This window comes from Mustela nivalis (assembly GCF_964662115.1).
Source record: "Mustela nivalis genome assembly, chromosome: 6".
NCBI lineage: Eukaryota > Metazoa > Chordata > Mammalia > Carnivora > Mustelidae > Mustela > Mustela nivalis.
The window spans coordinates 61,105,643-61,132,906 of record NC_139025.1 but is presented as its reverse complement, the minus strand read 5'-3'; the positions used below and the strand labels follow the sequence as shown (position 1 = coordinate 61,132,906).

General features: G+C 38.6%; 1 protein-coding gene across 2 annotated transcripts in view; it reads left to right on the top strand.

Moving 5' to 3' along the window:
• LOC309868234 (uncharacterized protein) overlaps positions 1–16,923 on the top strand; it is a 50,322-nt gene extending 33,399 nt beyond the window's left edge. For both annotated transcript variants that reach the window (XR_014313591.1, XM_082737816.1), the window contains exons 3-4: positions 7,379–7,467; positions 15,889–16,923. Coding sequence is in view for 1 of the 2 variants with exons in the window: in XM_082737816.1 (XP_082593942.1) it covers positions 7,379–7,467; positions 15,889–15,952 (153 nt within the window). In the remaining variant the exon portion in view is untranslated. The remainder of the gene's footprint in view (positions 1–7,378; positions 7,468–15,888) is intronic.
• The last annotated feature ends 10,341 nt before the right edge of the window (positions 16,924–27,264 follow it).

The window sequence follows — 27,264 nt, the reverse complement described above, 5'->3', positions numbered from 1 at the left end:
TTGCCAAGCATTAACCAAGAGACTTCCCAGTGAAACCCTTAGGTTAGCTAGGACATAAAAGAAACAAACCAAGGGGCATCTGGGTGGCTCAGTGGGTTAGAGCCTCTGCCTTTGGCTCGGGTCATGGTCTCGGGGTCCTGGGATTCAGCCCCGTGTCGGGCTCCCTGCTAGGCGGGAAGCCTGCTTCCCTCTCTCTCCTCTCTGCCTGTCTCTCTGCCTACTTGTGATCTCTGTCTGTCAAATAAATAAATAGAATCTTTAAAAAAAAGGAAAAAAGAAACAAACCAAGAGTACTAATTCACACTTGAATTAAAGTTTTAAAAATGTCTGAATGCTGTAAATGCTGCCTTGAGCATTCTAAAAGCTTTTTCCTATGAGGGCAAGACCATATGCATCAAGATGATGCATTAGGTGTTCTCTTTTTCCCCAAATGATAGCAGAGAACTTCAGGAAAGAGCTTTGGCATTTGTACTTTTGATTGATGCTCCATTTAAACTGGGACTTTTTTGTCTGAGGCATGCTGGCTACCTGCCCTATTTATAAAGAGAGGGCAATTCTATCAAAGATAGGCCAAGGAAGAGAGTTTGGAGTGAGTGTTCAAATACATTACCACAAATCAAATAACAATACAATAATAGTATAACATTTTTGGAAAGCTCCTAATGAAAAACGAGTGGGATGGAGGCAACAACATATTTCAGTAGCCCCAAACCTTTACTCTGAAAAAAGATTCTACTCCAAAGTTTGGATTCAACAAAATCTTTTCAAGCCAATACCAGCATAGATGAACTTTTTCTAATTTATGCCTTCAAAGTTATAAATAGACAGTCCAGAATAGAGTACATCTTTGTTTGGTTAAATTCTATTAAATGGAGTAATTCCTGCCTTTACTGGTCCAAGGGCCCCTCCTGCGGCAGCCCTAGAGCTAAGGGGCTTAGCCCACTGCCTATTCTTGAGTCAATGGCAATTGAGATATTAGCTGCTTCTTCAGCTTTCCAGGTTTCCAGCTGGAAAGCTGAAGTCTTTCTTTCCAGTCTTATCTGAGGACTTTGAAGAAAAAACTCCAGAGGAGCAATGTCATGTCCATTTTTCCCAAATATTGAAGCCCACCAGGTCACCCCAAAATCTACATTTCCAGACTATCTCCCAAAGTCTGCATGCAACCCATGGCCTACTTTGGGTAGAGCCTAGCTAACTGCTGAGGCAGAGTTGACCGGGGAGAAGACTGCTCACTCCAGAATTTCGGGGCCCTAAGCAAGGCCTGCCTCTTTGCTTTTGCTTCCCCTTGATATTTCTCCAGCTTCAGGATTGCCTGAAATCATTCAGCCATTCAGTCAAACTGATCATTCAGTCAGTTTACTCCTTGAACTTGGCTTCTATTAAAATACAGTACCGCTGGTGGAGTTAGTAGCAGCTTGCAACTTAATGTGAAGATGAGTTTTTTTTGCTTTTTGTTTTTTTAAAGATTTTATTTATTTTTTTGACAGAGTTCACAACTAGGCAGAGAAGCAGAAGCGGTGGGGGGTGGGGGGGTGGGGAGGCAGAGAGCCCAATGCAGGGCTCGATCCCAGGACTCTGAGATCATGACCGGAGTCAAAGGCAGAGGCATAACCCACTGAGCCACCCAGGAGCCCCAAGTGTGAAGATGTTTATCATATTCCCTTAGGAAGAATGTTGTGATGGAGCAGAACAATACCTGTGTCCCTCCAGGAAAGCAGGAAAGCAATGAGGAGGAGCAGAAGTTTCCAGGAGGGGAAGCTGGGAATATGGACATCTTTGGATTACACCGTTTTCTCCAGCTGCCCTTAGTCTTAAATGTTAAAATGCTCTCCATGTTTATCATGAAATCTTTTTTTTTTAATATTTTATTTATTTATTTGACAGACAGAGATCACAAGTAGGCAGAGAGGCAGGCAGAGAGAGAGAGAGGGAAGCAGGCTCCCCGCTAAGCAGAGATCCTGATGTGGGGCACGATTCCAGGACCCTGGGATCATGACCCGAGCCAAAGGCAGAGGCTTTAACCCACTGAGCCACCCAGGTGCCCCTCTATCATGAAATCTTACCTACTTACCTGATAAACTATTTCAATCAAAAACCACATCAAATTTGTATGTGCCCAATATTTCTCTATCTTGACCAAATAAAGGAAATGAATCACTTTGCAAAGCACACAGAGGCCAGCCAAAGCAATCTGCAAATTGTGTAACTCTGTCCCAGCTCTCGGCTCTATGTGTTCAGCAAGGACTTTAAGAGAACCTCATTCTTGTTCCCCCTCTCAAATGCACACACCCAGATTTTTTGGGTAGATTTGCAACCTGTAGTTTGGGAAACAGGGAATAGTAACTCCATTTGTTTTGTGCTTTTTCCTAGTGTTTTGTCCTCATATTGAGATACACTGGAATAGACTTTTGACTAGGCAAATATAAAGGGTAAGACAGTAACTCTTTTCCTTGTACACACGCATAGAGGTTCATAAACACCATGTGACAAAGAGTTGGTGGCCCCTGTAACTCTGTTTTTAGCATGGAATCAAGAAACCTGGGGTACAGGAGAGGGAACTGATTTTTCTGAGTCACTCAGCCAAGCTCTTGGCAAAGCTTGGAACTTGGCTCTGGTTTCAGATATTCTGTTTTATTGTTGTTTACTGAGTTGTACCAACTGTGGAGACTTACTCTACTTTCTGTTTCTGAAGCTGTTTTAAAAGCAGACAAAGTAAGCAGGTATATTATCTTTGCTAAGAGATGGTGTGATGTTCTCTCAAACTATACTTATCACTGAATTCAAGTACAGGATCTTTATAAAGTCTCTGTGCCATTATTAAACTTTTAACTTCAAAAGCATACGAGGTAGACATGATAGTATACTGTAAATGGAATTTAAAGGCAAATTCAATTTTCTTCTTAGAGCTGTCATGAACTTCAATTCTGCTGGCCATATTTCATTTGTCACAGGATCTGAAATGAGTACATATTGTGTGCAGTTGTGCAATGTAGTTGTCCTAAACTTTAATACATTTACCTTTGAGTACCGTTTACAGATTGTTTCTCTAACACGTACAACCCGAGTTATTAAAGTTTAAAAGTGCACAAGGCCCTTATGAAGACCCTGTTTGTAGCTCAAGTACAGAGCACAGGAATTCTGGCTAAATTACCTCTTTTGCTGACAGCCCATTTTCCTTTAGGCTACAATATCTAGAGAACTGTATGTTCCTTTTCAATGAAAAGGAGAAATTCTTAAAGTCTAGTGAATAACTGGTGCTAAAAGGCATGGCTTCCTTTTTAAAGTGCTTCCTGCTTAGAACACACACATAACGTCATGATCTAACATAGGGAGACTAGGTATTGACAAAAGGCACTGAAGAAAAGTACAAGCGGTAAATCAGATGATTAGAAGGCCAACTGTTCTGTAGATGCGTGCCATTCAGCAGCTACCAAATTAGATTCTAGCATTTCTTCAAGCCCTGTGCAAGCGCATATTGTGTTTCCTGAACATTCTTCATTCATAAGGATACAGTGTTCTTCTCTGAATTCCCAAAGCCTCGTTAAAGTGGTCCTGAACTCAGGACCATCGGGCCAATTCATGGAAGAATTGGCCTAGAACCCAGGACTGTTCTCTTTCTGCCAGACCCTGCCTTAGTCCTGATTTTCAAAGAAATGAAAAAGTAACAAATTTTTGGATCCTTAAAAAAGTGTTGTAGGCCCAAGGCACTGTGCCTACCATGCTCACTGGATACCTCACTCAGCCTTGGCTAGAAACTGTCAACTCTTCTAGTGGAGGGAGACCCCCACCAGCCAGGGGAGAGCCCAGAAGCATGGATCCAGTACCTGAGGGCCCAGCCTAAACCTTTCCCATCAAGTTCTTATTTATAAAGAGAAATACAAGCTGTGCCCCTACAGCTCTAGCTCCTTCAGTGACCCCCAGCACCTGTGAACAAAACTAATGTCTCTCACTTTTAGGTATCCTATCTAGTTGGGCTCCTCAATAGACTTATTTTATTTTATTTGGGGGGGGGGAGAAAGGGGAAGAGAAAGAGGGAGAAGGAGAGAAAGAATCTCGCAGAGGCTCCAACTCACAGTCCTGAGCCGAAATCAAGAGTCGGGTGCCCAACTGACTGAGCCACCCAGGCACCCCTAGACTTTTTTAAATTAGAATTTTATAATTTTATCATTAAAAAAATCTGTTTAGTAATAGAAATCATCAGTGGGGTTCATATTGGATTTTCCCATTGATAAAGTTGACTCTAGGCATATAATGTGTATTGCATGTTCATATAATTTGGGATCTGTATCTACTAGAGCAGCACCATATTATACTTTTAAGAGTCTGTTGGCTTCACATATGAAAGACAAGTTGGTTTTCATTTAATATGATCTATTAGGACCATGACCTACTGTCCCTTTTCACTCTGTATAATTTGGGTATTTACTTTGAAGAATGGAAATAGGAGGCCACACTTTTTTCTTCTCTGTAGAAAATTTTGCCTTTTATGGTTTGAAGGTGTGTGAAGAGGGAGTGTTTTGGATATCATCCATGAAGGATGAATCAAAGTAGTGTTGTTTTTTTTTTTAGCCATGATACACTTAGGTGAGCTCTTCTTCCACCTTCCAGCACCCTGTTTGCTACCTGCAAACAGTGAAACCCCCAGGCATCTCTCTCTGCTGCAGCTTCTGTTCCTTCCCACTTGCCCTGCTGTGCCCCAGCCTCTACTGCTTATTGGTAGGGAGTGCCCTTGCCAGGACTCTGCCTACCACTGCCCATGCGAATTTCTAACACATTCAACTTTGTTTCTTTTTTTTTTTTTAAGTTTTTTTTTATTCATTTATTTGTTGGAGAGAGACACAGAGAGAGAGGGAACACAAACGGGGAGGGGGAGAAGGAGAAGCAGGCTTCCTGCCAAGCAGGAAGCCGGATATGGGCCTTGATCTGGGATCATGACCTGAGCCAAAGGCAGATGCTTAACAACTGAGCCACCCAGGTGTCCAACTTTGTTTCTTTTTTTTTGTAAGTTTCTGGCAAAGGCATTTTGTAAATGTACATAGTTGAGGAAATAAGGGGTCAGTGGGGAAGAGTATTTTGTCTTCCTCCAGATGCATTCCAGTTTCAGGGAAATGGATATTCTTACACTGTTAGCAGAAGTGCAAGGTATTACAATGGTTTTGGACAACCATTTAAAAATACATTAAAAGCTTTAAAAATGTAAATGCTCAAATTGTACACGTATCATGATGAGCACTGAGTAATATATAGATTTGTTGAATCACTGTATTGTACACTTGAGACTAATGTAACACTGTATGTTAGTAATACTGGAATTAAAATTAAAAACTTAATTAAAAAAAATGTAGGGACTGGGGCACCTGGGTGGCTCAGTGGGTTAAGCCTCTGCCTTTGACTCAGGTCATGATCTCAGTGTCCTGGGATCCAGCCCCCTATGGGGCTCTCTGCTCAGCAGGGAGCCTGCTTCCCCCCCCCCCTCTCTCTGCCTACTTGTGATTTCTCTCCATCAAATAAAATAAATAAAATCTTAAAAAAAAAAAAAATGTAGGGACGCCTGGGTGGCTCAGTTGGTTAAGCGTCTGCTTTCAGCTTGGGTCATGATCTCAGGGTCCTGGGATTGAGCTCTGCAGCAGGATTCCTGGGGAATAGGGAGCTTCTCCCTGTTCTTCTTCCCTACTTCTCCCTCTCCCTGCTGTTCTACCTGCTTGTACTTGCTCCCGCTCTCTCTCTCTCTCTCTGACAAATAAATAACTAAAATCATTTTTTTTTAAATGTAAATATTCTTTTTGACCCCAGTAATTCTACTTTTAGGAATATACCTTAAGAAAATTATCTTGGACATATGTAAATAATTTTGTTTTGGGTTGATGACTTTTTGCAACGAAAGTTGGGAATAGTCTAAGTGACTAACAGAAATAGTGATTAAATGCTAATATTCCCAGATAGCAAAGTATCATAAAGCCATTAAGATAATATAATGAGCACATGTGTTATATGCAACTAATGAATCACTGAACTCTACCTATGAAACTAATATTACACTATATGTTAATTAAATGAATTTAAATAAAATAAAAATTTTTAAAAATACTAGTTTTAGAACCTAATCCTTAAAAAATGCAATAGATAAATATATAAAATATTAATTAGTAGAAAAAGATAATCAAACCTGCAAACAGGTGAAATTTTTTTAAAATTTGAAAGGGATATATGTGTATTTATATTTAGATAGAAGTATATATTTATGTTTTTGTACCAAGAGAAATATATGTATCTTATGTATATAATTGAATGCCAAATGCTGTTTTTTAATATCTAAAATTTTTAGATGTTAAAATAAATTTAGGTATCACCATCCAGTGAAACTCTATACAGTCAAATGTATATCCATGCAAATAGATGTTGATTAGCATGGAAATATCTTCAACATATATTAAAAGAGAAAATACAGTTGAATGGGTTAGAATGATTTTATTTTATGAAATAATGTGTATACATATTTATGCATGGTTTATATACCTGTAGTTTGACAGAGGGAAATGAGAAATGTATGCTTCTGATTTTTAACAACTTAAGAGAGGTATATATAGGAAAATATTCATAGCTGTTATCTCTAAGTAGTGAGATTATGGGTGATTCTCTCTTTCCTTTGTGTATTTCTGGACTTTATATATTTTCTTACGCACTGATTCCTTTTGTGTTATCAGAGACATAAAAATGATTTATTATAAAATATAATATCTGCACAGTAGTGGAGAGCTTCCCAGTTATATCTGTCCTGAGCCAGAGAGGAAATGTAACTATGGTGAAGCTATGTTCCTTCCCACCATTTTCTGTGTGATATTTCAGTTAGGAATATTTTCAGCTACAAGTAACAAAAACCTAACAGTTAAAGACTGTGACAATGTTTGTTTACCCATTATGCCTATGGGTGGGCAGTTTCAGGATTGGACTGGCAGTTCAGCTATTACCAACTTCCTTTCTTTCCATTCTGTGATCCTGAGAGTATTGGTTTTTTATCTACATTCGTGTCCTCATGTGGTTTTAAGAGCCAGTCTCTAAGTTTTCCAGTGGAGGCACAAGGAAGAAGAACGAGACCACATTGGCTTGTCTGCAGAGCTAGTGTTTCTGGGGCAGAGAAGAGGGGGCTTGGGAATAGTGTTGAATAAGCCAGGCAGAAATGTCGGCCGTAGATGAGAAAGGGCTGTTCGGTTGTTGAGACATATCATAGGCTGATTATTATTTATCTCATTATAGCTTTCTCAGTCTTATACTTCTCTAAGGAAAGTAAGTAAAGTTTTAGTAAATATAATTCTCTAAGATGCCGGCATTGAGTTGTTGGTTTTTTAGGCAGCGTAAGTTTTTCTTTCTTTGTGTTTAGGGGAGTTTGGAGTATGCTGTGCAGAAGACAACTGAAATTGAGTTGAGTTTTCAAACATTCACCACCTTTATCTCATATAAGCATGTGAGGTAGGTATGTATGGTTAATAACTAAGTATGAAACTATTCTGCAAAATTTACATATGGTAACACTAAGGGCCATAGAAACTAAATGATGAGACAAATGGTCATAAATCAGGACTTTTTACAGGATAATTAACGATGAGCTAGACACAGCACATTGGGTCCTTAGTACTTACTACAAATCAGATACGATAGACCTATTGAGTCTGATTCCACTTTGATTACCAGTCTAATGGCAAAAGAACATTTTTTTTTTTTTTTAAGATTTTATTTACTTATTTGAGAGAGAGCAAGAGAGACTGAGAGAGGACATGAGCTGGGGCTGGGGGCCAGAAGGAGATGCAGACTGCTGGCTGAGCAGGGAGCCCGATCCAGGGCTCCATCCTGGGGCCCTGGGATCATGACTGAGCGGAAGGCAGACACTTAATCAACTGAGTCCCCCAGGCGCCCCAAAAGAGTATTTTAAAAATAAAAGACACACAGTCTGCAACACATTTTGGGGATCTAAGAATTTCATTTCATTGTGGTCATAGCCACTTCAACCCCCACCTTTGAGTTAAGCAATTTTGCCATATTCTCCCATCTGTAAAATAGGCATTACTTTATATACTGCCTGCCTTGCTAATGTTATTTGAATTAAGTTGGTGATGTGCATAAAGGGCTCAAAATGAAAAGTTCTAGGCATTAATATTTGTTCTTCTAATGGTGTATTTAGTGTGCAGTGACTATTCCAACAAAACAAAACGAAGGAAAAAACCCTAAGAAGTGTTGAAATTCCCTATAGTAGGTAGCTAGTGATGTTACTGGCTAAGTGGTTATGAGTCATTTTAGTATTCTCCCAGGTGTAATTCTCACAGAAAATAAAAATTAAGTGAGTTTCACTTAGAAATTGGATTTAGAGTTTAATTGACCTACAGGCTTTGAATATTCAAATAGCAAAATTTTACATCATGAGAGTGTCACATTTGCTGTATTACTCAGTTCGTCCTAGGTTAATATTCCTCCTTACTTTTCCCTGTCATATCCTACAGGTAACCACTGTTGAATGAATGAATTATACTCCATCATATATATTACTTCATTTTCAACTAAAATGCTACCTCAGCATCTATGAGCTATCTCTCTGCACAGTATAAATCTTTTTATCATGCCAGTCTGCATTAAAACTTATCCCAGTGATACCTCCTTTACTTTCTTTGGAAATCCTAATGAAAACGTGTTAATATAACAAACATAATGCAACCCTTTATGTGTATGTTTACATAATACTTAATGCCATCTTCAAAGCATTTTTCAAATCTGTTCATTTGATCTTCATTTGTGCATGTATTTCTCCTATTAAAAATACCTGAATCATATATATTTATAGCATTTTTCCTTGCCAAATGAAAAAAATTCTACAGTCAATTCATGATTTGTAAAGTCTTCAGAAAAACACAATATTTTCATAATATTGACTTATGCTGAGAGGCAGGCACTAAGTGGTTGACCCAAGCCTTCCTCTTTTGGGAGAGCCCAAGCATAGAAACTGAATGAAGTTTTGGTTTGCTGACACTGAGGTTGGCATGAACAGCTACTGCTTGGACCTAATATGGTTATTTTAACATGACTTCTGGGTGAACAGGTGACTCTAGAATAAATTCTACATCTCCCAGTTCCATGTTGCTAAGTATGTGACTAAATGCTGGCAAATAAATAAATTCTGGACTTGGTTAAGAGCCAAAGATGCTGGATGCATTTAATTTAGAGAAAACGCCCGTAAATTTTCCAACCTCCAGTGAGAGAGTGTGGCCAAATGGAAGAAGAACTAGTTGATTGTGGTAGCTATAAAGGAATCTCTGATCCTGATAATTTTTAAAATAAGGAGAGCCAATATAAAATATGAAAATGGATTATGAAGATTTTATAAAACATTTGTATCACTTATCATATACATATTCTTCTAAACAGTTTCTATAATTTACACAAGTGTACATCAATTCTGAATGCCTTCTCTGCCTTTTTCTCAACCTTGTCTGTATGGAAACTCTTCCCCCTCCTCGAGGATCTCACTCCAGTTTCTCTCTGTCATGAAACTCCTGAAACCCTCACTCTGACCCTTTTCTGAAGGCAGTTGACTAGAGGGAGTTTGGAAATTTGTGGCCCTCATAGACATTTCTAGTCAAGACAGAAATCAGTGCAAGGTGCCAATAGTCAGATGGGTTGTTACCAACAGTTCTCTCTTTAGAGAAGTCACCTACTGACTTTGCGGTCTGTGGCCAGCACACATCAGTGTTGATTCTTTGACGTTTGTCCTTAAAAAGGTGAGGAAAACATCCCTCGCACAGTACTCAGAACAGTTGGGAAAAGCGGAAAATATGACCCTGCTCTTCATAGTTTCCTTGAGAATTTTTAGTAGTTTTATTGTGCCACTTTAGTGCTTTGGCTTTGACCTCTTTGTATCCCAAGGTCAGATCAGCTTTGCTCACAGGTATTGATTAAGCCGTCAGACCATCTAGAGACTGGTCTTCAGGACATGCACCCACACCTGCATCTTTGTTTCTTCGCTTTGCAGGGGCTAGGGGTTCCTTTTCAAACCTGAGTTTCAAAAGATGGTAGCTAGAATTGTTGCTGCAGGCTTTGCATTGGAGCAGTGTCCTAATACAGGTGAAAAGCATGTATTGATTACCAAAAGAAAGTTAAAATAAAAGCAATTTTTCTCCCCATTTCGGCACACTGCAGCTTTTGGCCTATCCACTCGTAGCTAAAAAAGCATTCTTTCCTGATAATCAAGCTTCAGCTGTCTGAATTTCAGGCCGAGCCTCTCCTCCTGAGCTCTGCTGAAGAGCTGCTTTAATTAACCATTATACCACAGATGTTATTGATTTTTTTTTTTTTTTTCAAATCTGGTTGAAACATCATTGTGCTGGATCATGGCCAAAACTAAGGCCTGAATTTGTGTGTGTGCGCTGCTTTTACTCCTTCTGCATACCTTATTAGTCTCCATGTCTGTTAAGTGCAATCCGTAGTATTAACTCAGAAAATATAGAATTGATTTTTAGCCTAGCAGCTGTGATCTAAGGGCTCCTAATTTGAAATCTGAAAACCTTAGTTGCTGAGGAAGTCTTTCTGCTGTTACTCTACACTTCCTTGAAGTAAGCTTTTTATTCTTTAATTTAAAAAAGAAATCTCCCTCTGCCTTTTACTCCTTTCTTGTTTCTTTCACACACATTTGGAAATGTCACAGGAACATGACCCATTCTCTGCATTTTGGACATGTCTGTGGTGAAATGTCCCTGCCCTTTACTCTTGCCGCTCCAGAATGTGTGGACCATATGAAATTTTGAAATTGAAGTGTCTCAGCACTCTCTGTAGTTCCAAGAAAATTTGGAAGAAGTTGGGCAACATCCACTTTGAGAAATGGCAGGAGATCAGAAACAATGGGGCACCTGCATTCCTTTTGCAGTCCCAGTCCCAGTGATGATAAACTCAAGGACCAATCACAGTAGGTTCCTCAATTCTGATAAGGTTTCTCTGAGTTTAGTGATATGTTCTTTAAGCATAATTTGAAGCTTTTAAAATATTGTAATGGCAGCTCTTGACCTTTAAAAAAAAAAAATCACATGGAGCAAGAGGTGGTGAAAAATGTTTATTTACTCTGCATTAGTGGCTAAACTCCTGTACCCTTCTAGAACTGGTAGTTCTTTTATACTGGGGAACTCACGCATGTCACCCCTATTCTTCCAACCCGAACCAGACAGGCCCACTTGAGCTTTAGAAACAATGGCCTGCAGTCGGTCCTATGCCTCAGTGAGAAACAACAATGCAGGCCTCTTGACGGACGCTGGTGTTGCGAGTGGAATCTTGCAGTTCAACATGTCTGCTGAACAGAAGTTGGAAAAAGAAAAGATCATCTTGTAAACAATTAATTAATGTTTGTCATGAATTATCATTTTTACTTCCTTCTCAAGAGGCTCAAAGGGAATAAAAAGGCATTTTTGCAGGTGGTGGCATTCAAAGTAAGGGCAATCAAAGGTTTGAGAGCTGAGGCACAGCACTCTGAGTCTCTAAGGGTGAATGGTGCCAGGATTAGAGCACAGCGGGGGGCTGAGGGCTTCAGGTGTGAAGCTTAATGTTTGTGATCAGCAAAAAAAGTCTTGAATTTATCTAAACTGCTCTTCTGCTAACAGTACTTCTAGCACATAAATGTTCTGAAACTGACAAGTGTTCTCATTGCTCTTCTAATGCAAACATGATCTGCATTTGAAAGATTCATCCCTTTTGCCTAATTTAGAATGTGCATCACAAAGAGCGTTAGATGATGACCCCACAAAGAGATAACACACACACACACAGACACAGACACACACACACACACACACTTCAGATGTGCATGCCTCATGTGAATACACACTTGCAAACCGCCTCTTTCTTACCTGGATCTTCTCTGAAGCTCCCAGCAAGGATCCTGCAGGATTTTTTGTGGATTCCTAAACCAGATGTTGAAAACTAGGAGACTCAGTAGCCTTCTGACCAGTGAGTTTCTGTGAATGCTCTACAGGAATAATTCCTTTTCATTTGGTTTGGATAACTGCCTAGAATTTATCATGCTGCATTTTAATTTGCAGTCCCTCTCCTGCCTTCTCCCCAACCCCTTCTATCAGGAGCAAGACATAGAAGGGTATCCAATATGTAGAAATTTTAAACATGCACACACATAGACACAAAACCAATGATACTAAAATTTCCTAAAGAATTCTAAGGAATATTGGCAACCCCCAGAACTGGTTACCAAGGCAGGCATTGTTGACGGTTAGAAGGTTGCTAATGTCGATGCAAATCTGATTGCTTAATGAATCCTTTCTGTAAGTGCCATGGAAGTCTAACTAAATACCCATTTCTCCATATATATATCATAGATAGATGCCACCTACTTGAAGAGCTCCAAAAAGAAATACTAAGTGAAACGTTGATAAGACAGGACTTAGTGAAAATCAGTCATAAGGAAAACTTGGAAGGACCAAGATGGATTTGAGATTCTTGAGTTAATTTTAACTCAATGGCAAAATTCTTTGCCATCCCCTTGGTACTCACCCATTTTCTTTTCTGCATTTGTATTTTGTATTGCTTTTAGTATTCACTTACAATTGTCTGATAAACACAAGTTCTTGGGGCATCAGGTCTCCTCTTTCTTACTGGAGGCACTGAGATGTCTAAGATGACAAAGGGAAATGTAGGCATATGCTTGCCTTGGCTCCTCTGGAGCTAACAAAGCCTAGTGTCACCCTGAGCTTTGTGGCCACCATCCTAGACCGTGTCATGGTGTTTTCCCTTGAATCCAAGCATGTGATAGAAACCTGTGAGTTAAATTTAAGGAAAGGTCCCTAGAAACTATAGTAAAATTTGGGCAGAAAGGGCCAATCTGGAATATCATCAAGTAAGAGACATGAAAGGAGTTTAAGAAGGTTTAGAAGATAAAGGGGCCTAGAAAGAAAAAAAAAACCACCACAACGTCTGAGACAGAATGGAGGTGAAGGAGCCCCTTTCCTGAAATTTCTGGCAACATCTGGTTTAAGTTAGTTTTGAAGAGTGAATAAAATGACTTACCAGAAAAAGTAAATTAATTTATCATAATTATCACAGTTACTCAAACTCAGAAGTCTATCAAAGTATTGAGTTCGGCTCCATACTTTTTGTAAAGATGTTAAAATACCATTAAAAGCCTAATGGCACCTGCTTCAGAATCACATATAAAAATTGTACAAGTAGAAATGACTGGCTGGGGCACCTGCGTGGCTCAGTGGGTTAAGCCTCTGCCTTCAGCTCAGGTCATGATCTCAGGGTTCTGGGATGGAGCCCCACCTCGGGGCTGCCTCTCTGCCTACTTGTGATCTTGCTCTCTGTCAAATAAATAAATAAAATCTTAAAACACACACACACACACACACACACACATACACACACAAACTGCCTGGCTGCCTTGGACAATGCAACTCTTGAGTCAGTGTGCAATTCCTGATCTCAGGGTTGTGAGCTCCAGCCCTGCATTGGGCACAGAGTTTAAGAAAATTGTGCAAAGAAACTAGAAATGGTTGTGCTTAAAATGAAAAGGAAGAGAGTTCATGACCCCTAGTACCTGGTATGGAAAGGAACACCTCAAACTGACAGGTCTGTGGTTCTGCTTGGTGGCCTGGCCCATGCCCACAGTGTCTCTCTGAATCTATCCAATCTCCTCTAGCCCCTTGCTGAACGATGCTCTGGATGTGTTACTATCTCCAAGACCAATAATGTGGGGAGAGGAGGCCCGCCTTTATTCCATGCTTGCCTCATGTGAGGCTTGATGTCACACGCTGCCGTTCATTGTGGCAGCTTTGTGTTGAGATGGCACTCACTAGGGCTTGGTTGGAGGGGGTGTTGCAGCTGAAAAAGGGAAAAATTTAAAACCTGTGTGGCTTTTTATTGGTATTGGATCAAGTAGTCCAGATCTAACTGGAAAATGTTTTAATGTAGGATGTTTTTACAAAATTAAGAGCATTTAGCTTTAAAATAAATGACATTGACAATCCAACCGTAGGAAAAAAATGTGCAAAGAATTATCAGTCTAATTCCCTCTCCCTGCCAGGAATGACAGAAATAGATGGCATTAGTTTCTCATATTCTTTTTTTTTTTTTTTTTTTTCCTCAAAGTACACAAATAGATTCCCCCCAGGTGTTTAGGGCCAAGTTGTGCTAACCCAGAGCAACGTAGTTTGAAAGAATGTTCCTAGGAATATATCTACTTTCCTCTGTAGCAGGAAAACAAGGTTTTTGAAATAAAGTCTTCCTTTAAATTGCTAATAAATGCCACCCCCAACCACCCAAGAATGAGTTGATGATGAAAGAATTAAAAATTACCACTTGAATGGCTCTCCTGGTTGGATCCTTCTTTTCCAAAGGGATTGACCTTTCTAGGACTTTTGTCTTCCTGAGAGGTCCTACCTACCCTGTTACTATTTTAAGGAGATCTGTGAAAGGCTCCTTCTTCTGCTTCCCTACCCCCACCCCCATTATGCCACCACTGTGTACTAGTGCTTGAAATTAATCAAGGGCCCCTTCTGGGAAAGAGATTCCTCTTTAAGAGAAACGGAACTGGACACTTCTCTGCCTTCCCGCGTCCTCTCGCCTTGCCAGGACCTGCTCCCCAAACCTCCCCCAGACAAAGCCTCAGAATTCTGGGGGAAGCTGCTAGAAGCCTCAGACCTGTCTTTGCCAGACAGCTGCTGTTTGAACCCAGCTCTGACCGTAAAATCAAAAGTGGGTCCGAGGGAAGCGGTAAACACTGTGCAATGAGCCTTTTGAAGGCAGCTGATGCCTCATTTGGGGTGACATGTTGTGGCTGATGAGTGTGGATGATGTGGGGTTTTCGATAAGTGCCTCATCAGTATCCTCATCATGCCCGTGTTGCTCCGCCGCGGCGTGTGCCCTGACTTGATTGTAATTGCCCGAATCTGCTCCCGCTGCTCAGGCGCGCACAGTAATATGCAATAAAACAGCAAGAAGTGAATGTTAACCATCTGAGTTCTGACACGGCGGCTCTGCAGTTCAAGATCTCCATTAAGGACCAAAAAAAAAAAAAAAAAAAAAAAAAAGGCCTGTAAGAAAAGGAATCGAAAAATTCCCAGGGTCTGCTTCTGTGATCAAAGGGAAAGTCTAGAAATTAAGGTGTTTAGCTTTCCTAGTCCTCACAGGTAAAGCTCACAGATAGCTTGTTGGTGTTTGTACTTTAATTACCAGGTGCCCCTGTTTTGGGACATTCGCTTTATGAGTGGGCACTGTTGTTGCCTTTTTCCCAAGTGTCCACAAGGTCTATGCTCTTCAGGGCGTGAGAGCCCAGATCTGTCAGTGCTCAGGTATGCAGTGGGTTGCTTCAGATGCTGAATTCCTCAGACCCAATTTTCAGCAACTAGAAGAGGCAAGACACCTGAAACAGTGCTTAATCAAATCGCCCATGGCTGAATGGCTTGGTTGTCCACATCATTTCCATGCAGAATGACCGAAGTTGTCCCATCTTGCTTCTATTGCCGCACACCAATGGAGGTGTGCTTTTCATCTCAGTACTTTTGAGATGAAACTCTGATAGTGTCCCAGGCAGTTGGGAAACCCAGTGCTTGGAAGGGTTAGATGAACCCCAGGACTGTGCATTTAGTCTTCAATTGTAAGAAAGACCGTCTGGAAAGGAGACATTGGTCAAGTGTGTGTGGACTGAGCACCATTCCCTTCTCAGGTGAAGGGTGGGTGGTGGTGGTGGTTGTATTTATTTGTAAAGAAATAAGTAATTTTCATAGCTACGTTAAGTTAGATATCATTTTCAGTCTGAATTTTAGCATCGGTCTAATGATACATATGCCCACTTAAAAACACAATTGTCATATTATAAACCTTCTTTTCTTATCCTTTTCTTCTACCCAGGAATGAACAGCAATTGCTTATCATTTGGAAGGAAAAGCTACTATCCAACCTCTTGTCTACTTAGGAGCATTTGTTAAAGCGTCTCAAAGAAGATATCATATTCTTGGCAGTTCCCTGTTAATTGAGTCCTTTGGAAGCCAGTGACAGTGCTAACTTCAGAATGAGATTTTAATTACATATGGAAACCTTTACCATTGTTTTTCATTTTAAACACAGAAGGGTTTGCTTGAAAGCATTTTTTTTCTCCCCATTTCTAGTAGCAGTGTCTTTTCAGAACTTTACAAATACTGTTTGTTCGAAACAGTGGGTTTTTTCCTTGCTTTAAGAAGAAGAAGAAAAAAGCCTCACATCTGAAATTAATGAATTCAGCCCGCACTCTCACTTGCAAGCTCCTATACAGATGGAGTTTCATTAACTGTTTGAATATCTATCAGTAACTGCTCAAGAGAAACAGTTCCTGCCCACATGGATAATTAATAGAGCACTTCACAGGAAAAGACCATCTCTTACTGAAACTACCTGGCCCTTGCTTAGCAGATCTGTCAGGTTTCACCTCTTCCCGCCTATGCCAGTCCTTCCCAAAAGTAGCCAGAAAGCTTCTCTTCTTTTGGAATGACTAACCAATCCCCTACAACTGCGGCAGCCCACCAGCTCTCACAAATGTTCCTGTAGGTTCTACTTGGGTCTGCACAGAGAGAATGTAATTACCTTGCAGCGGTACCCTCAATAATGCTGTAGGAGGCAGCCTTTTCTCCCCGTGAAGGACATGCCCTAGCTTGCTGCTAGGCAGACCCTCTCTCTAATGATGGCCTTATCCATCTTTAATGGTAAGTATTCAATCTTGAACACTGAATTTTTGGTTCAGATTCATATGTAGGGTCATTGCATTCCAGCTTTTAAGCATCCCTTTTTCCCCTTCTTACCTTGCAAATTCAGGTAGAGAATTTCCATTTCTTGCCTGGCCAGGTGTACAATGTTAGCAGCACTGCGCTTTCTCACAGCTGCTGCTGTTTATCCAAGGAGTGGCTGAATTTCAGAGGTGGGTGATTCCAGGATAGAGTTCTGGCTCTTCTAACTAGGCATTCTCTTGTAGTTTATAAAAGACATTCCCTTAACAGTTGACATACAAATAAAAGAGATTTAGGGTTTTTAAACTCTTAAAGACAGACACATTAGATGAGTTAGTTTTAAAACAAAGGGTTTTTTGTTTTTGTTTTTTGTTTGTTCTTTTTTTAGGGATGCCTAGGTGGCTCAGTCCTTAAGCATCTGCCTTCAGCTCAGATGATCCCAGAGTGCTGTGATCAAGCCCCACATCAGGCTCTCTGCTCAGCAGGAAGACTGCTTTTCTCTCTCCCACCTGTGTTCTGTTTCTTGCTGTCTCTCTCCCTCTGTGTCAAATAAATAAATAAAAACAAAAGGGTTTTATTATTATTATTTTTTTAGATTTCATTTATTTATTTGAGAGAGAGAGGATGAGCACAAGCGGGTTGGGAGTGAGGCAGAGAGAGAAGCAGATTCTCCACCGAGCAGGGAGCCTGATGCGGGGCTCGATCCCAGGATTCTGGGATCATGACCTGAGCTGAAGGCAGACAGATGCTTAACTGACTGAGCCACCCAGGGGCCGCTAAAATAAGGTTTAAAAAATCTTAAAAAATAATTATTAGAGAAGCAAGAATGGAAAAATGAGTAAATTACCATTTCCAGTGAAAGTAAGAGTACTCTGAAGAAGGATACTACAGGGAAGAAAGTTAAAGCAGAAAATGTTATCAAATATATCAAATGTTACTTGGCACTAGCAATTTTCTTCACAGAAATTGATGTTTGTGTCATTTTTTTCAGAAGCTGATAAAGAATTTGCAAATAAGTGACTTATAGAATATTTTGGTGCAGAGGGGGTTTCTAAGGTTCTGTCCTCAACCAATATCAATTGGTTAATATGATAGCCCAAAGAAATGGTAAATTGTAAAGAAACGACATAGAATTTTCTGGATGTAGAATATGAGCTTTAAAACGCTTATTCCTTCTAAGTATTGCATGTATGCATGTGCTTACATAGTGTGTGTGTGTGTGTGTGTGTGTGTGTGTGTGTGTTCACATAAATCGAAGGTAAGAGTTTGCAAGAGAGTTTGCTCCCAAAAGTAGTTTTCTGCTATGGCAATTAAGAATAAAATAGTGAAAGGAGGAAAGTGAGTTTTGAAATACAAAAACGCTTTTGTTAAATGGCAGGTTTAATCAGTAAGAAAGTATAAGTCAGCTTTTAGATGGTGTGTCTCAGAGAACTTGATTGGATTCAGGCTGGTAAGTTCCGGCTGTGAATTCTGCATAAGTTGAAGGATGTTCAAAAACTGCAGCATCAACAGTTCATTTCAGAACTGTTCTAGGAAAACAAACAAACAAACAAACAAAAAAAAAACAAAAAACAAAATAAACCTGCAGTAACATTTCAGCATTAATAGATGGGGTTGCCATGGGCACCAGAGAGAAGCTCAGGATCAGGACTGCTGTCTGAGGTTACTTGTGGGGGATGGGTACAAGCAGGAGGCACAGTATCTGGGGTCTGGCTTCATCAGCTGAGCAGAGGTTTGTTCATTCCATGGGGCCTCAACGAATCCTGTGTACTGTTGGTCAATGGAAGAGAATGGCTCGATATGCTTGTAATATGCTTCTGAAGTGAGAAAAAACTGGTGCCCTTGAAGTTATAAAGAGAGAAACTGAGGTTCCTTGCCCAGGTAATGGGACAATCACTTGGTGATCTGATTCAGTTGCCTCGGTCTTGGTTCTGCTCCCAAATGTGGTAGCTTAGGGAAGTGGCTGGCCAGATGTCCTTCCTGATTGCAGGTTAGCTCAGGGTAGAATTAGCCCCCAGCTATAAATATGGACAGAATTCCATAAGCTTCCTCACGCTGGGCCAAAACCAGCAAAAAAGGGAAAGATTTAGATTGTTCCAGAGTCAAATCTGGAATTTGACTTTATTCAAGAAGAGGTTTAGGGGGCCTGAATAAATCACCCCTCCTGATGGTTGGGTCTTCCTGCCACAGCCTTGATTGACCCCCAATGGCCAGAAATAAATATATCCTCCGATTAGAACCACAATCCTTGGGTTGAAAAGAGCAGTTCAACTTACTGTATTCGATTACGTAAACATACAGAAGGAGTTTTCTTGATTAATGGTAAATTCATAAGAGTCTTTTAGTATTAGCATCAGAAGGAGAGGGTCTTAAAGATAATAAAAATGGTGGTGGTTCTGTGTGCAGCAGAGAAAATGAGCAAATTTGGAAGTTGATGACTAAGACATTCCCATCTTTCCAAAACTTGGGTCAAAAGAAACTAATCAAGGATCTGATTTTTATTCCTTTCTTTTAGCCAATAAGGAGATTTTTTTTTTTTTTAAAGAAGATGAAATCCATGGAATAAACCAGAAATGCGCCTTTAGACAGACAAAGGGAATGCAAAATTAAATTCTTGATGTGAAAGGGAAGGCACAATGAAGCCTTCTAGATGAGATACCTTTGGAGAAAATTTCAATTTCACTGTTTCTTTTCTTGCTTGCTTGCTTTATTTTTTTCACAGACATGCTCTGTGGAACACCTGAAAGCCTTTTTATTATTTCTTATTTTCTTTTTCTATTACTATGTGGTATACATTTATTTTTTTATCTCCTTTCCAGTGTTGAGGCAGTTCCCATTTTTCTAGTTTTGTTTCTGACACCTAGCTGTGACCAACAATACCTTCCATTGAATCTTTTCTTTCACCTGCTCAGTTTTTCTTATTTCCCTCATCTCTCCTTTCTCTTCACCTCCTCGTTACCTCTTATTAACTCTTGGAGTTCCAGGCATAGTGTGACTCTAGTAAATATATACTTCTCTCCCCTCCTCCCCCCGGCCTCCACGCCTAACCTGTTTTTCTCCATACACCCAAATTTCTATCCATGATTCTAATTAACTAGATTCATGAACTCAAGTCTTTTTAGCAAACAGGGAATTCTATTAATTTATTATATATTACATAGTTTTGTATTTTGTTTTGAGGGTGTTTGTAAAATACTGTTTTCCTTAGAAGAATAGAGCATATTGTAGCCTGGGCATAGAACAGCTCCACAAAATATTGTATAACCTTGTTAAGACACTGACTTCCAATAATACTGAATTCTTATAATACTGGATTATGGTATGATTTGAAATTGACATGACGTCCTCTGTCATTTTTTTCATATGGTTTTTCTTATGGGAAGGTGATGACTATACCATTGAATGTCACTTATATCAGGATAACAGATCTTTAGGAAGCTAAACTTACGAGAGATGAACTAAAATTTTAAATCTGCCAGATAATTTTCATATCTTAAGATTTTCTTCCAGACACATAAATGGCCATGCTATTTGGGTGCATTTATAATTTCTCACCATTAAAATCTCAAATTTATAAAGGAGAGTTATCTCATTTACAGTACCTTCCCTATTTGTGGATATTTGCTTTTTTATTGTATTCTTCCATGAGTTCATATTTTGATGTTTGTTTTTCTGTACAACGCTCTGAAACATAAGGAAAAAAATAGTGTTCTTAAAAACTAGGGAGTATGTTTACTTGTGGATATAAAAGTCATAATTTTTAAAATAATAAAAGTCAGAAAAAATTTTAAAATAAATAAAGTCAGAGAAGATGTAAAATCCCAGTGTGATTGTTTATCAAAAAAATGTTTTCCTTTAAGTCTACCCAGAGAGGATTTTTAAAAAAAATTATACTTAGACTAAATATTCAGAGTTTGTATAACACAAGAATCTCTGCAAGTTGAGGAGTTTATTGAAGTTGAAGCATTGATGAATGGAGCAATATATTTTGTATCAATCAACAACGAAATTTTTTACACACTTAGCTTGGATATTTCTTTTTGGTGGTCTTTTCCACTTAGAAGTAAGGCTTAAGGTGAGCACTTTTATTTTTTTCTCTTCCAAGGCAAGACTTGCTTTTAGTACAACATAGAAGTGAATCTTTATTTTTTTTAAACATTTATAGAGGTAAAGCTTTCAGTGAATGGAAACTTTGAAAAACTTAGGGAAAAACTTTCTGGGTGTATCTCAGTGACAAAGGAATGTTATTTTTGTAACAATACAGTCATTAATTCCACCCAACTTACTTTAGGTCATTAAGTAGAGCAAATTTAACAGAAATGAAGTAATTGATCTTGAGGAAAAGATGATAATCAGAATTGAATTGAAATGTGAAATATTTACGAAATCGTAGAGATTTTATGTAGTATTTTAAAAAACATTTTGAAAGTTATGTTTTTCAAATTCAGGAAATGCATATACTCTACAGGCTCATGTACCCCTAAAAATCATAGAATTCAAAACTGATCTCCACTACACAATTTTAAAGTACTTATAAAGCCAAAAATAGAGTCATGCATCCAGAATCTTTTTGCATCTCATATGATTTTTTTGATCCAAGTGGCATATTTAACGTCAACATATATATTTTTAAAAAGTTAGTAGAAAGTTATGGCAAATTATCTCTTTGTCTTAGAAACAGTTTCATTTTTCATTTTAGTATTCTCTTCCTGTATTTTCTTAGTTGTCAGTTACAGCGTCAACTTTCATTTTCATCAATTGGCCCTAAACAATAATATTTTTATTTCCACCATGTTCCAGGAGGGATTTTTAGCATAAATGAATTGCAAAGCTTGAGTTTGGGACATGGCTTTTCTTTTATTCATGAATTCGGACGTATTGTTCCAGGAAAATATGCTTTCAGGATTGCTGAAGATATCATATTCTCTTAATAGGCAACAGTAATTTTCTCCATCTACATTATGTCTCTCTGTGTCAGTCTAATAATTATATGCTATCAGTTTTGTGTCATTTCCTCCGGGATTCCCTGTCTACTGTGCACCACTTTTGACTGTTTCACTTCATTCAGCATACTCTCTAATTGCCATATCAAAGGTTTACTTGAACTCATTTTTAAGTATAATGCATTTGACCATAAAATCATGCTTTTGCAGTTGAGTATGCATTTATATCAAACTTATAGCTTAAATTTCACTTAGGAGAAAAGCCTCATATTTTAATGCGGGTTTTGAATGCAGATTTACTATAAAATAAGTGAATAATAATGCCAGGTTATTTTGGAAAGTGTTCTTTTATGCAATTGCTGCATTTAATACAATCACAAAATGGCTGCCCAACAGGTGGTCTTTTCAGAATGTTAAGCCACAACAATCAGAACAAAAAGGACACCAGAATCTAATGTTCTTCAGAATTTAAAAAGCTGTTCACTTTCTTTTGTTAATTTTCAGATTTAGCCATGTTCATTATTGTTGAGCCCCAAATGCAGGACATTCTTTTTTGACATTTTGCCCTAAATAGACACTGACCGAGGCTGACTCTCCAACTAGCTGTTTTGTCACAAGCAAGCGGAAACTAGTCGTGAACAATGAGTGTGCATTCTTGGTACTTAAATGGCTAAGGAAAGGACCAGTTTTGACATGCTGCAAATCTGGCAAAGTCTGGGTTAACAAAAGTGTGTTTGACAAAAGATAAAGTTTCTTTTCCTATATTTTCCCCAGAAGTAAGTATTTAATTATGTCCTAACACATTTTCCTCTTCTTTGCCGGGAGGATTATATGCCTTAGTGACAAGCTCATTCACCCTCTGAGGTGATCGGCTGGCTTTATGGACCATACCATTCAAAAACCTTCTTAGGAAGAAACTATTCTTTAACTAATCATTATTCATGTAAGGGAAAAGGATTACAAATACATAATTTCATTGTGGAGTTAGCATTATGCTGTGGTTTTAGCATTTTATAAGGTAAAGTTATTGGAACTTCACATAAAATTGATGAATACTGCGATCTATTTTTCTAAGCATAAGCAAAAGATGAAGCTGTATTAAATACGAGAAGAAAAACATTCTAAGGATTTTGCATTTATAAATACTCAAGTGAATAAAAGAAAATAATTTTTATACTTAAATGCTAGACTTAAAGTACACCTTAGAGGAAGTTGTTGAACATCTTATCTTTCCTGTAAAACCTGTAGCCTTTCAAAGTGAGGTTTTAAATATTAATATGTACAGAACATGGCATTGTTTATATTGCCATAAAGCTAAATAATCCTCCTTAGAGAAAGAGGCTAGTTACAGGTGTTCACAAGAAGGACATAAATATAGATCTTAGGATATGAATAAATTGAATTAATATATATTTAATAAATTTCCATTCATCTGCAGTAACTAGTAGGAAAGTTAAAATAACCAAAGTGTTTTTGTCTGGGTACTGTCACGGAAAGAAAGAAGCAATAAAAAAAAAAAATCTTCTTGCTTTTCAGGGTTTTGTTTAAAAATACAACATAAATGTCATGGGCTGCTCTGGATTCAGCCAAGTCACCCTTACCTTCTGCATCAGTTGTACTATTTAAAGAACGTACTATTTAAAGAACACTGATGTGCAGAATGGTGAACAGCATTTAGAATTCTGACTTGTCTGCACAGTCATCAAAATAAGATTGTATTACATCTGGTAGAGTTTTTATTTTTATTTATTTTTATTTTTATTTTTTAAAGATTTTATTTATTTGACAGAGAGAAATCACAAGTAGATGGAGAGGCAGGCAGAGAAAGAGAGAGGGAAGCAGGCTCCCTGCTGAGCAGAGAGCCCGATACGGGACTCCATCCCAGGACCTTGAGATCATGACCTGAGCCAAAGGCAGCAGCTTAACCCACTGAGCCACCCAGGCACCCTCTGGTAGAGTTTTTAAAAACCTCTTTACATTATTGTATCTTAATCCTTGACACTCTATAATGCATGATAAGTAGAACTTTCAGTTTTTACGATACACGGTCTTTAAAAAATGGGAGTTTATTGTGATGCCCATAGCTTTTATTAGACTGACCTAAACAACTTGGGTAATTCTTTAAGGATTCCAAAGCTTTCTGGTTTTGAGAATGTCCGCCTAAGATTCTGTCTGGTTTTTAAAGTAGACTTGTATTTCCCCATGCTTATTTGGATTGACCTCAGAGAAAATCTGGTAAGAAGAGGGTTATGCCAGAACAGAAAATGGCTCACATCATGTCCATGCCTTATATGACTTCTATCCACCCCCATTTCCTTACCCAGAACTCATTCGCTTGATCCCTGTCTAACTGCGTGGAGTCTGAAAAATGTAGTCTTCCCTCATGCCCAGAGAAATAAAATGATATTGGCAAATCTCTGACAGATCTCAGCCACGGGGATCTTTAGCAAAAGATCAGGATCATTTGCTTTTCCTCTTCATCACTTAGGGATACACATTTCACATTTCCAAACTTGGCCTTTTTGTGCACACATCTTAAGTGTCTTGACATCTCTGATCTGTCTCGTAGACTGAGTTGATTATTACCACTAGAGGAGAAAAAATTTAAAAACCCAGTTTTTCCAAAGCATCTTTAACTGCTCTGGATTTTAGGGAAACCCCTTTAATTAGCATGGAGTGGCATAAAGAAAAAAATGTCCTGCTATTTATGTAATAAACACTGACTCTTAAACTTATTTAGATTTATCCAAATACCAAGTCTAAACACAGGGTGGGGGGAATACACACACGCGCGCGTGTGTGTGTTTAGGAAAAAAACAGTGAAATGTTCTAAATAGACATTGCAGTATTTCAGTGGTACTAATTGTAACTCAAAGCAAGACTTTAAAGGTGTGAGGTTCAACATTACTAAAGTAGGTAAAAATCTGTTCATTGAAAAAAATTAGAATCACTGCTATCTGTGAAGTATTCTAGTAGATTATGGCTTTCTGGATTATCAAGTGTATATCTCTTTACTTATTTTAAACAGATGATTATAATTTTTTATCCTCTGGTTCGAAAGTGTGAGAAGTGTAAGTCTTCAGTGTGAAATTTAATATCATGTAGCATTGGAGATGACCTTTTATTATGCTCTTGCAAAGTTTGCAGTCTATTGTAGAACTAGAACGCTGTGCCATAATTAATTTTGGTAGCTAGTCCAGGCGCACAGACAGAAGTAATTCACTTGCACTTATGAAACTGATTGGTAGAGGGAATCTATTTTACTGCTGAGACCAAATAGATTTTTCATGATATTGTTATGCTAAGTTGAACATCACACCTTTTATGTTCTCTCCATTTGGCCTTGAATAAACATCAGTACAAAATTAATCTAAATGGTTTGCAAGTGGTCATAAGCAGTTGCCCATCTGCTTTGGACAGAATTATACAAATCAATTACATGGACATAAAAGCCAAACAACTGTAGGGGAATCAACAACAAAAATAAAATGGATGAACTCTTAAGTTTTGTTCATCATATATAACCCCTTTAGTAACCAAAGATGGGTAAATTACACTCATTAACCTTGAAAAATTAGGTGATTTGTACATAATAGGTTTGAAACAATACCCTTCTATTCCCGATTATGATGAGTATTTTGTCTATGACACAACATAGTTTAATAGGAGGTCTGCAAAGGGAATTGTTCTGATATGGTTTGTTCCTTCATAGAGAGACTGTTCCATAAAACTAGCTTGTTACTACCCAAGCTTAAAACTTCAGTTGCCTAGGTGAAAATGGACATTGGCTATCTAGAGTGAAGTTCATATTTAGTGTAAAGAAATCAGCACTGGGGCGGCTGGGTAGCTCAGTTGGTTAAGCGTCTGACTTCCTGATTTTGGCTCAGGTCGTGATCTCAGTTTTGCTGGGTGTGGAGCCTGCTTAAATTCTCTTGCTCTCTTTTACTGTACCTCCACCCCTTTCTCTCTATAAAAATAATTAAAGAGGAAGGAAGGAGGGAGGGTGGGAGAGAAGAAAGAGAGAGAAAAGGAAGGAAGGGAGAGAGGGAAGGGAAAAAAGAAATCACTGAACGTGCAGGCAGGGGCTTACCTTGAAAGAAGTCAAAGGAAACACTGTTTAAGCTTTCAACTGGGTTTTGTCAAGAAAGTCTTAAAGTGTTTATCACTGCTATGAAAAACCTATCAATGAAGAAAACTTGCAAGATGGTATGAAGTTAGGCAAAATCTGAAACATTTAGTTTTTCTGAGGCCAATCTTCTTCCATAAAAGTAAAATTTACTGAGATTACTTTTCTAGCCATGAGACTGTTGAAATCATTACTAGAGAGCCCTGAGGGACAGATTCTGAGTCCTGGTTCTCTCTTTTAAGATGAGACATTTCAGTATCACTGCATGTTGGTTGTCCCCTCCCCTGTCAGGGAAGTCTCCAGTTTACGGGATCTGGACTGAAAATTCCAGAGGCCATCTTCTCAGAATGCCTTTGGAGGAAGCAATTGGCTATAAGTTCTCCCAACTGAGAAAAGCCTGTGCATTAAAAAAAAAAAACAAAACAGGGCTATATTACAGAAAGAGAGTATTATGTTGACATAGGAAGAATGATTTTATTGCTTGACTAATTAAACGGAAATAGGCTGTGTAAGTCGATAGTAATACTGTGATGGTTAGTTCTGTGTCAACTTGACTGGGCCAAGGCATACCCAGATAGCTGGTAAAATGTTTTTAGGTATATCTGTGAGGCTTTTTCTTAAAGAGATGAACATTTAAATTGGTAGACAGTAAAGATCATCTTTACTATTATTCGGTGGCATCATCCATTCTATTGAAGAGTTAAAAGATAGAGGAAGGGCAAGTTTGTTTCCTGTTGAGCTGGTAAATCCATCTTCTCCTGCCTTTGGACATCAGTACTTTGGGTTCTCAGTCTTTTGGGTTGGGAGAAGAACTACACCACAGACTTTTCTAAGCCTCTAGCTTGCAGAGGTCAGATCATTGGACCTCAGAGATACTCATCAGATGTTACCGACTTGAACAAAAAAAATACCTTTCTGCCCTGCACTTCTACTTAAAATGACGATGGAAAAATTATTCTGTTTCCATCTCCATCTTTTGTCACTATTTTTTATTTGTTTCATGCTAACTTGTTTTGAGTATTTATTCTAGAAACTTTGCATCTTTCATATGCTTCATACTCTCCTGCCTCCCACACTTTCTTCTAAAGTGAGATGTGATATAAATCTAGCATATTCGAAGACTTAAACTTTTAGTGTGTTCTGACATTATGTCTGGGCAATCTTTCTCATTTCCATTTGCCATCTTTCTGCATTTTTATTTTATCGGCATCTGCACACATCTTGATTTCTTAATCACCCTGGGTTATGCTTACCATTGTTATGTTTTCAGAGCTCTTCATGCATCAGGAATAATCCAGAGGACTTAAACTTGGCACTGGGGGAGTTAAAACACTTGAGGAGTAGTGTACGTTCTTAATTAATACAGAAAGAAGAATCACTTATAATTTATTAAAAAAATATCCAGTGCTGATCCAAATACTATTTTGGAGTAAATGGGTATGTAGTGAACAGTCTTCCA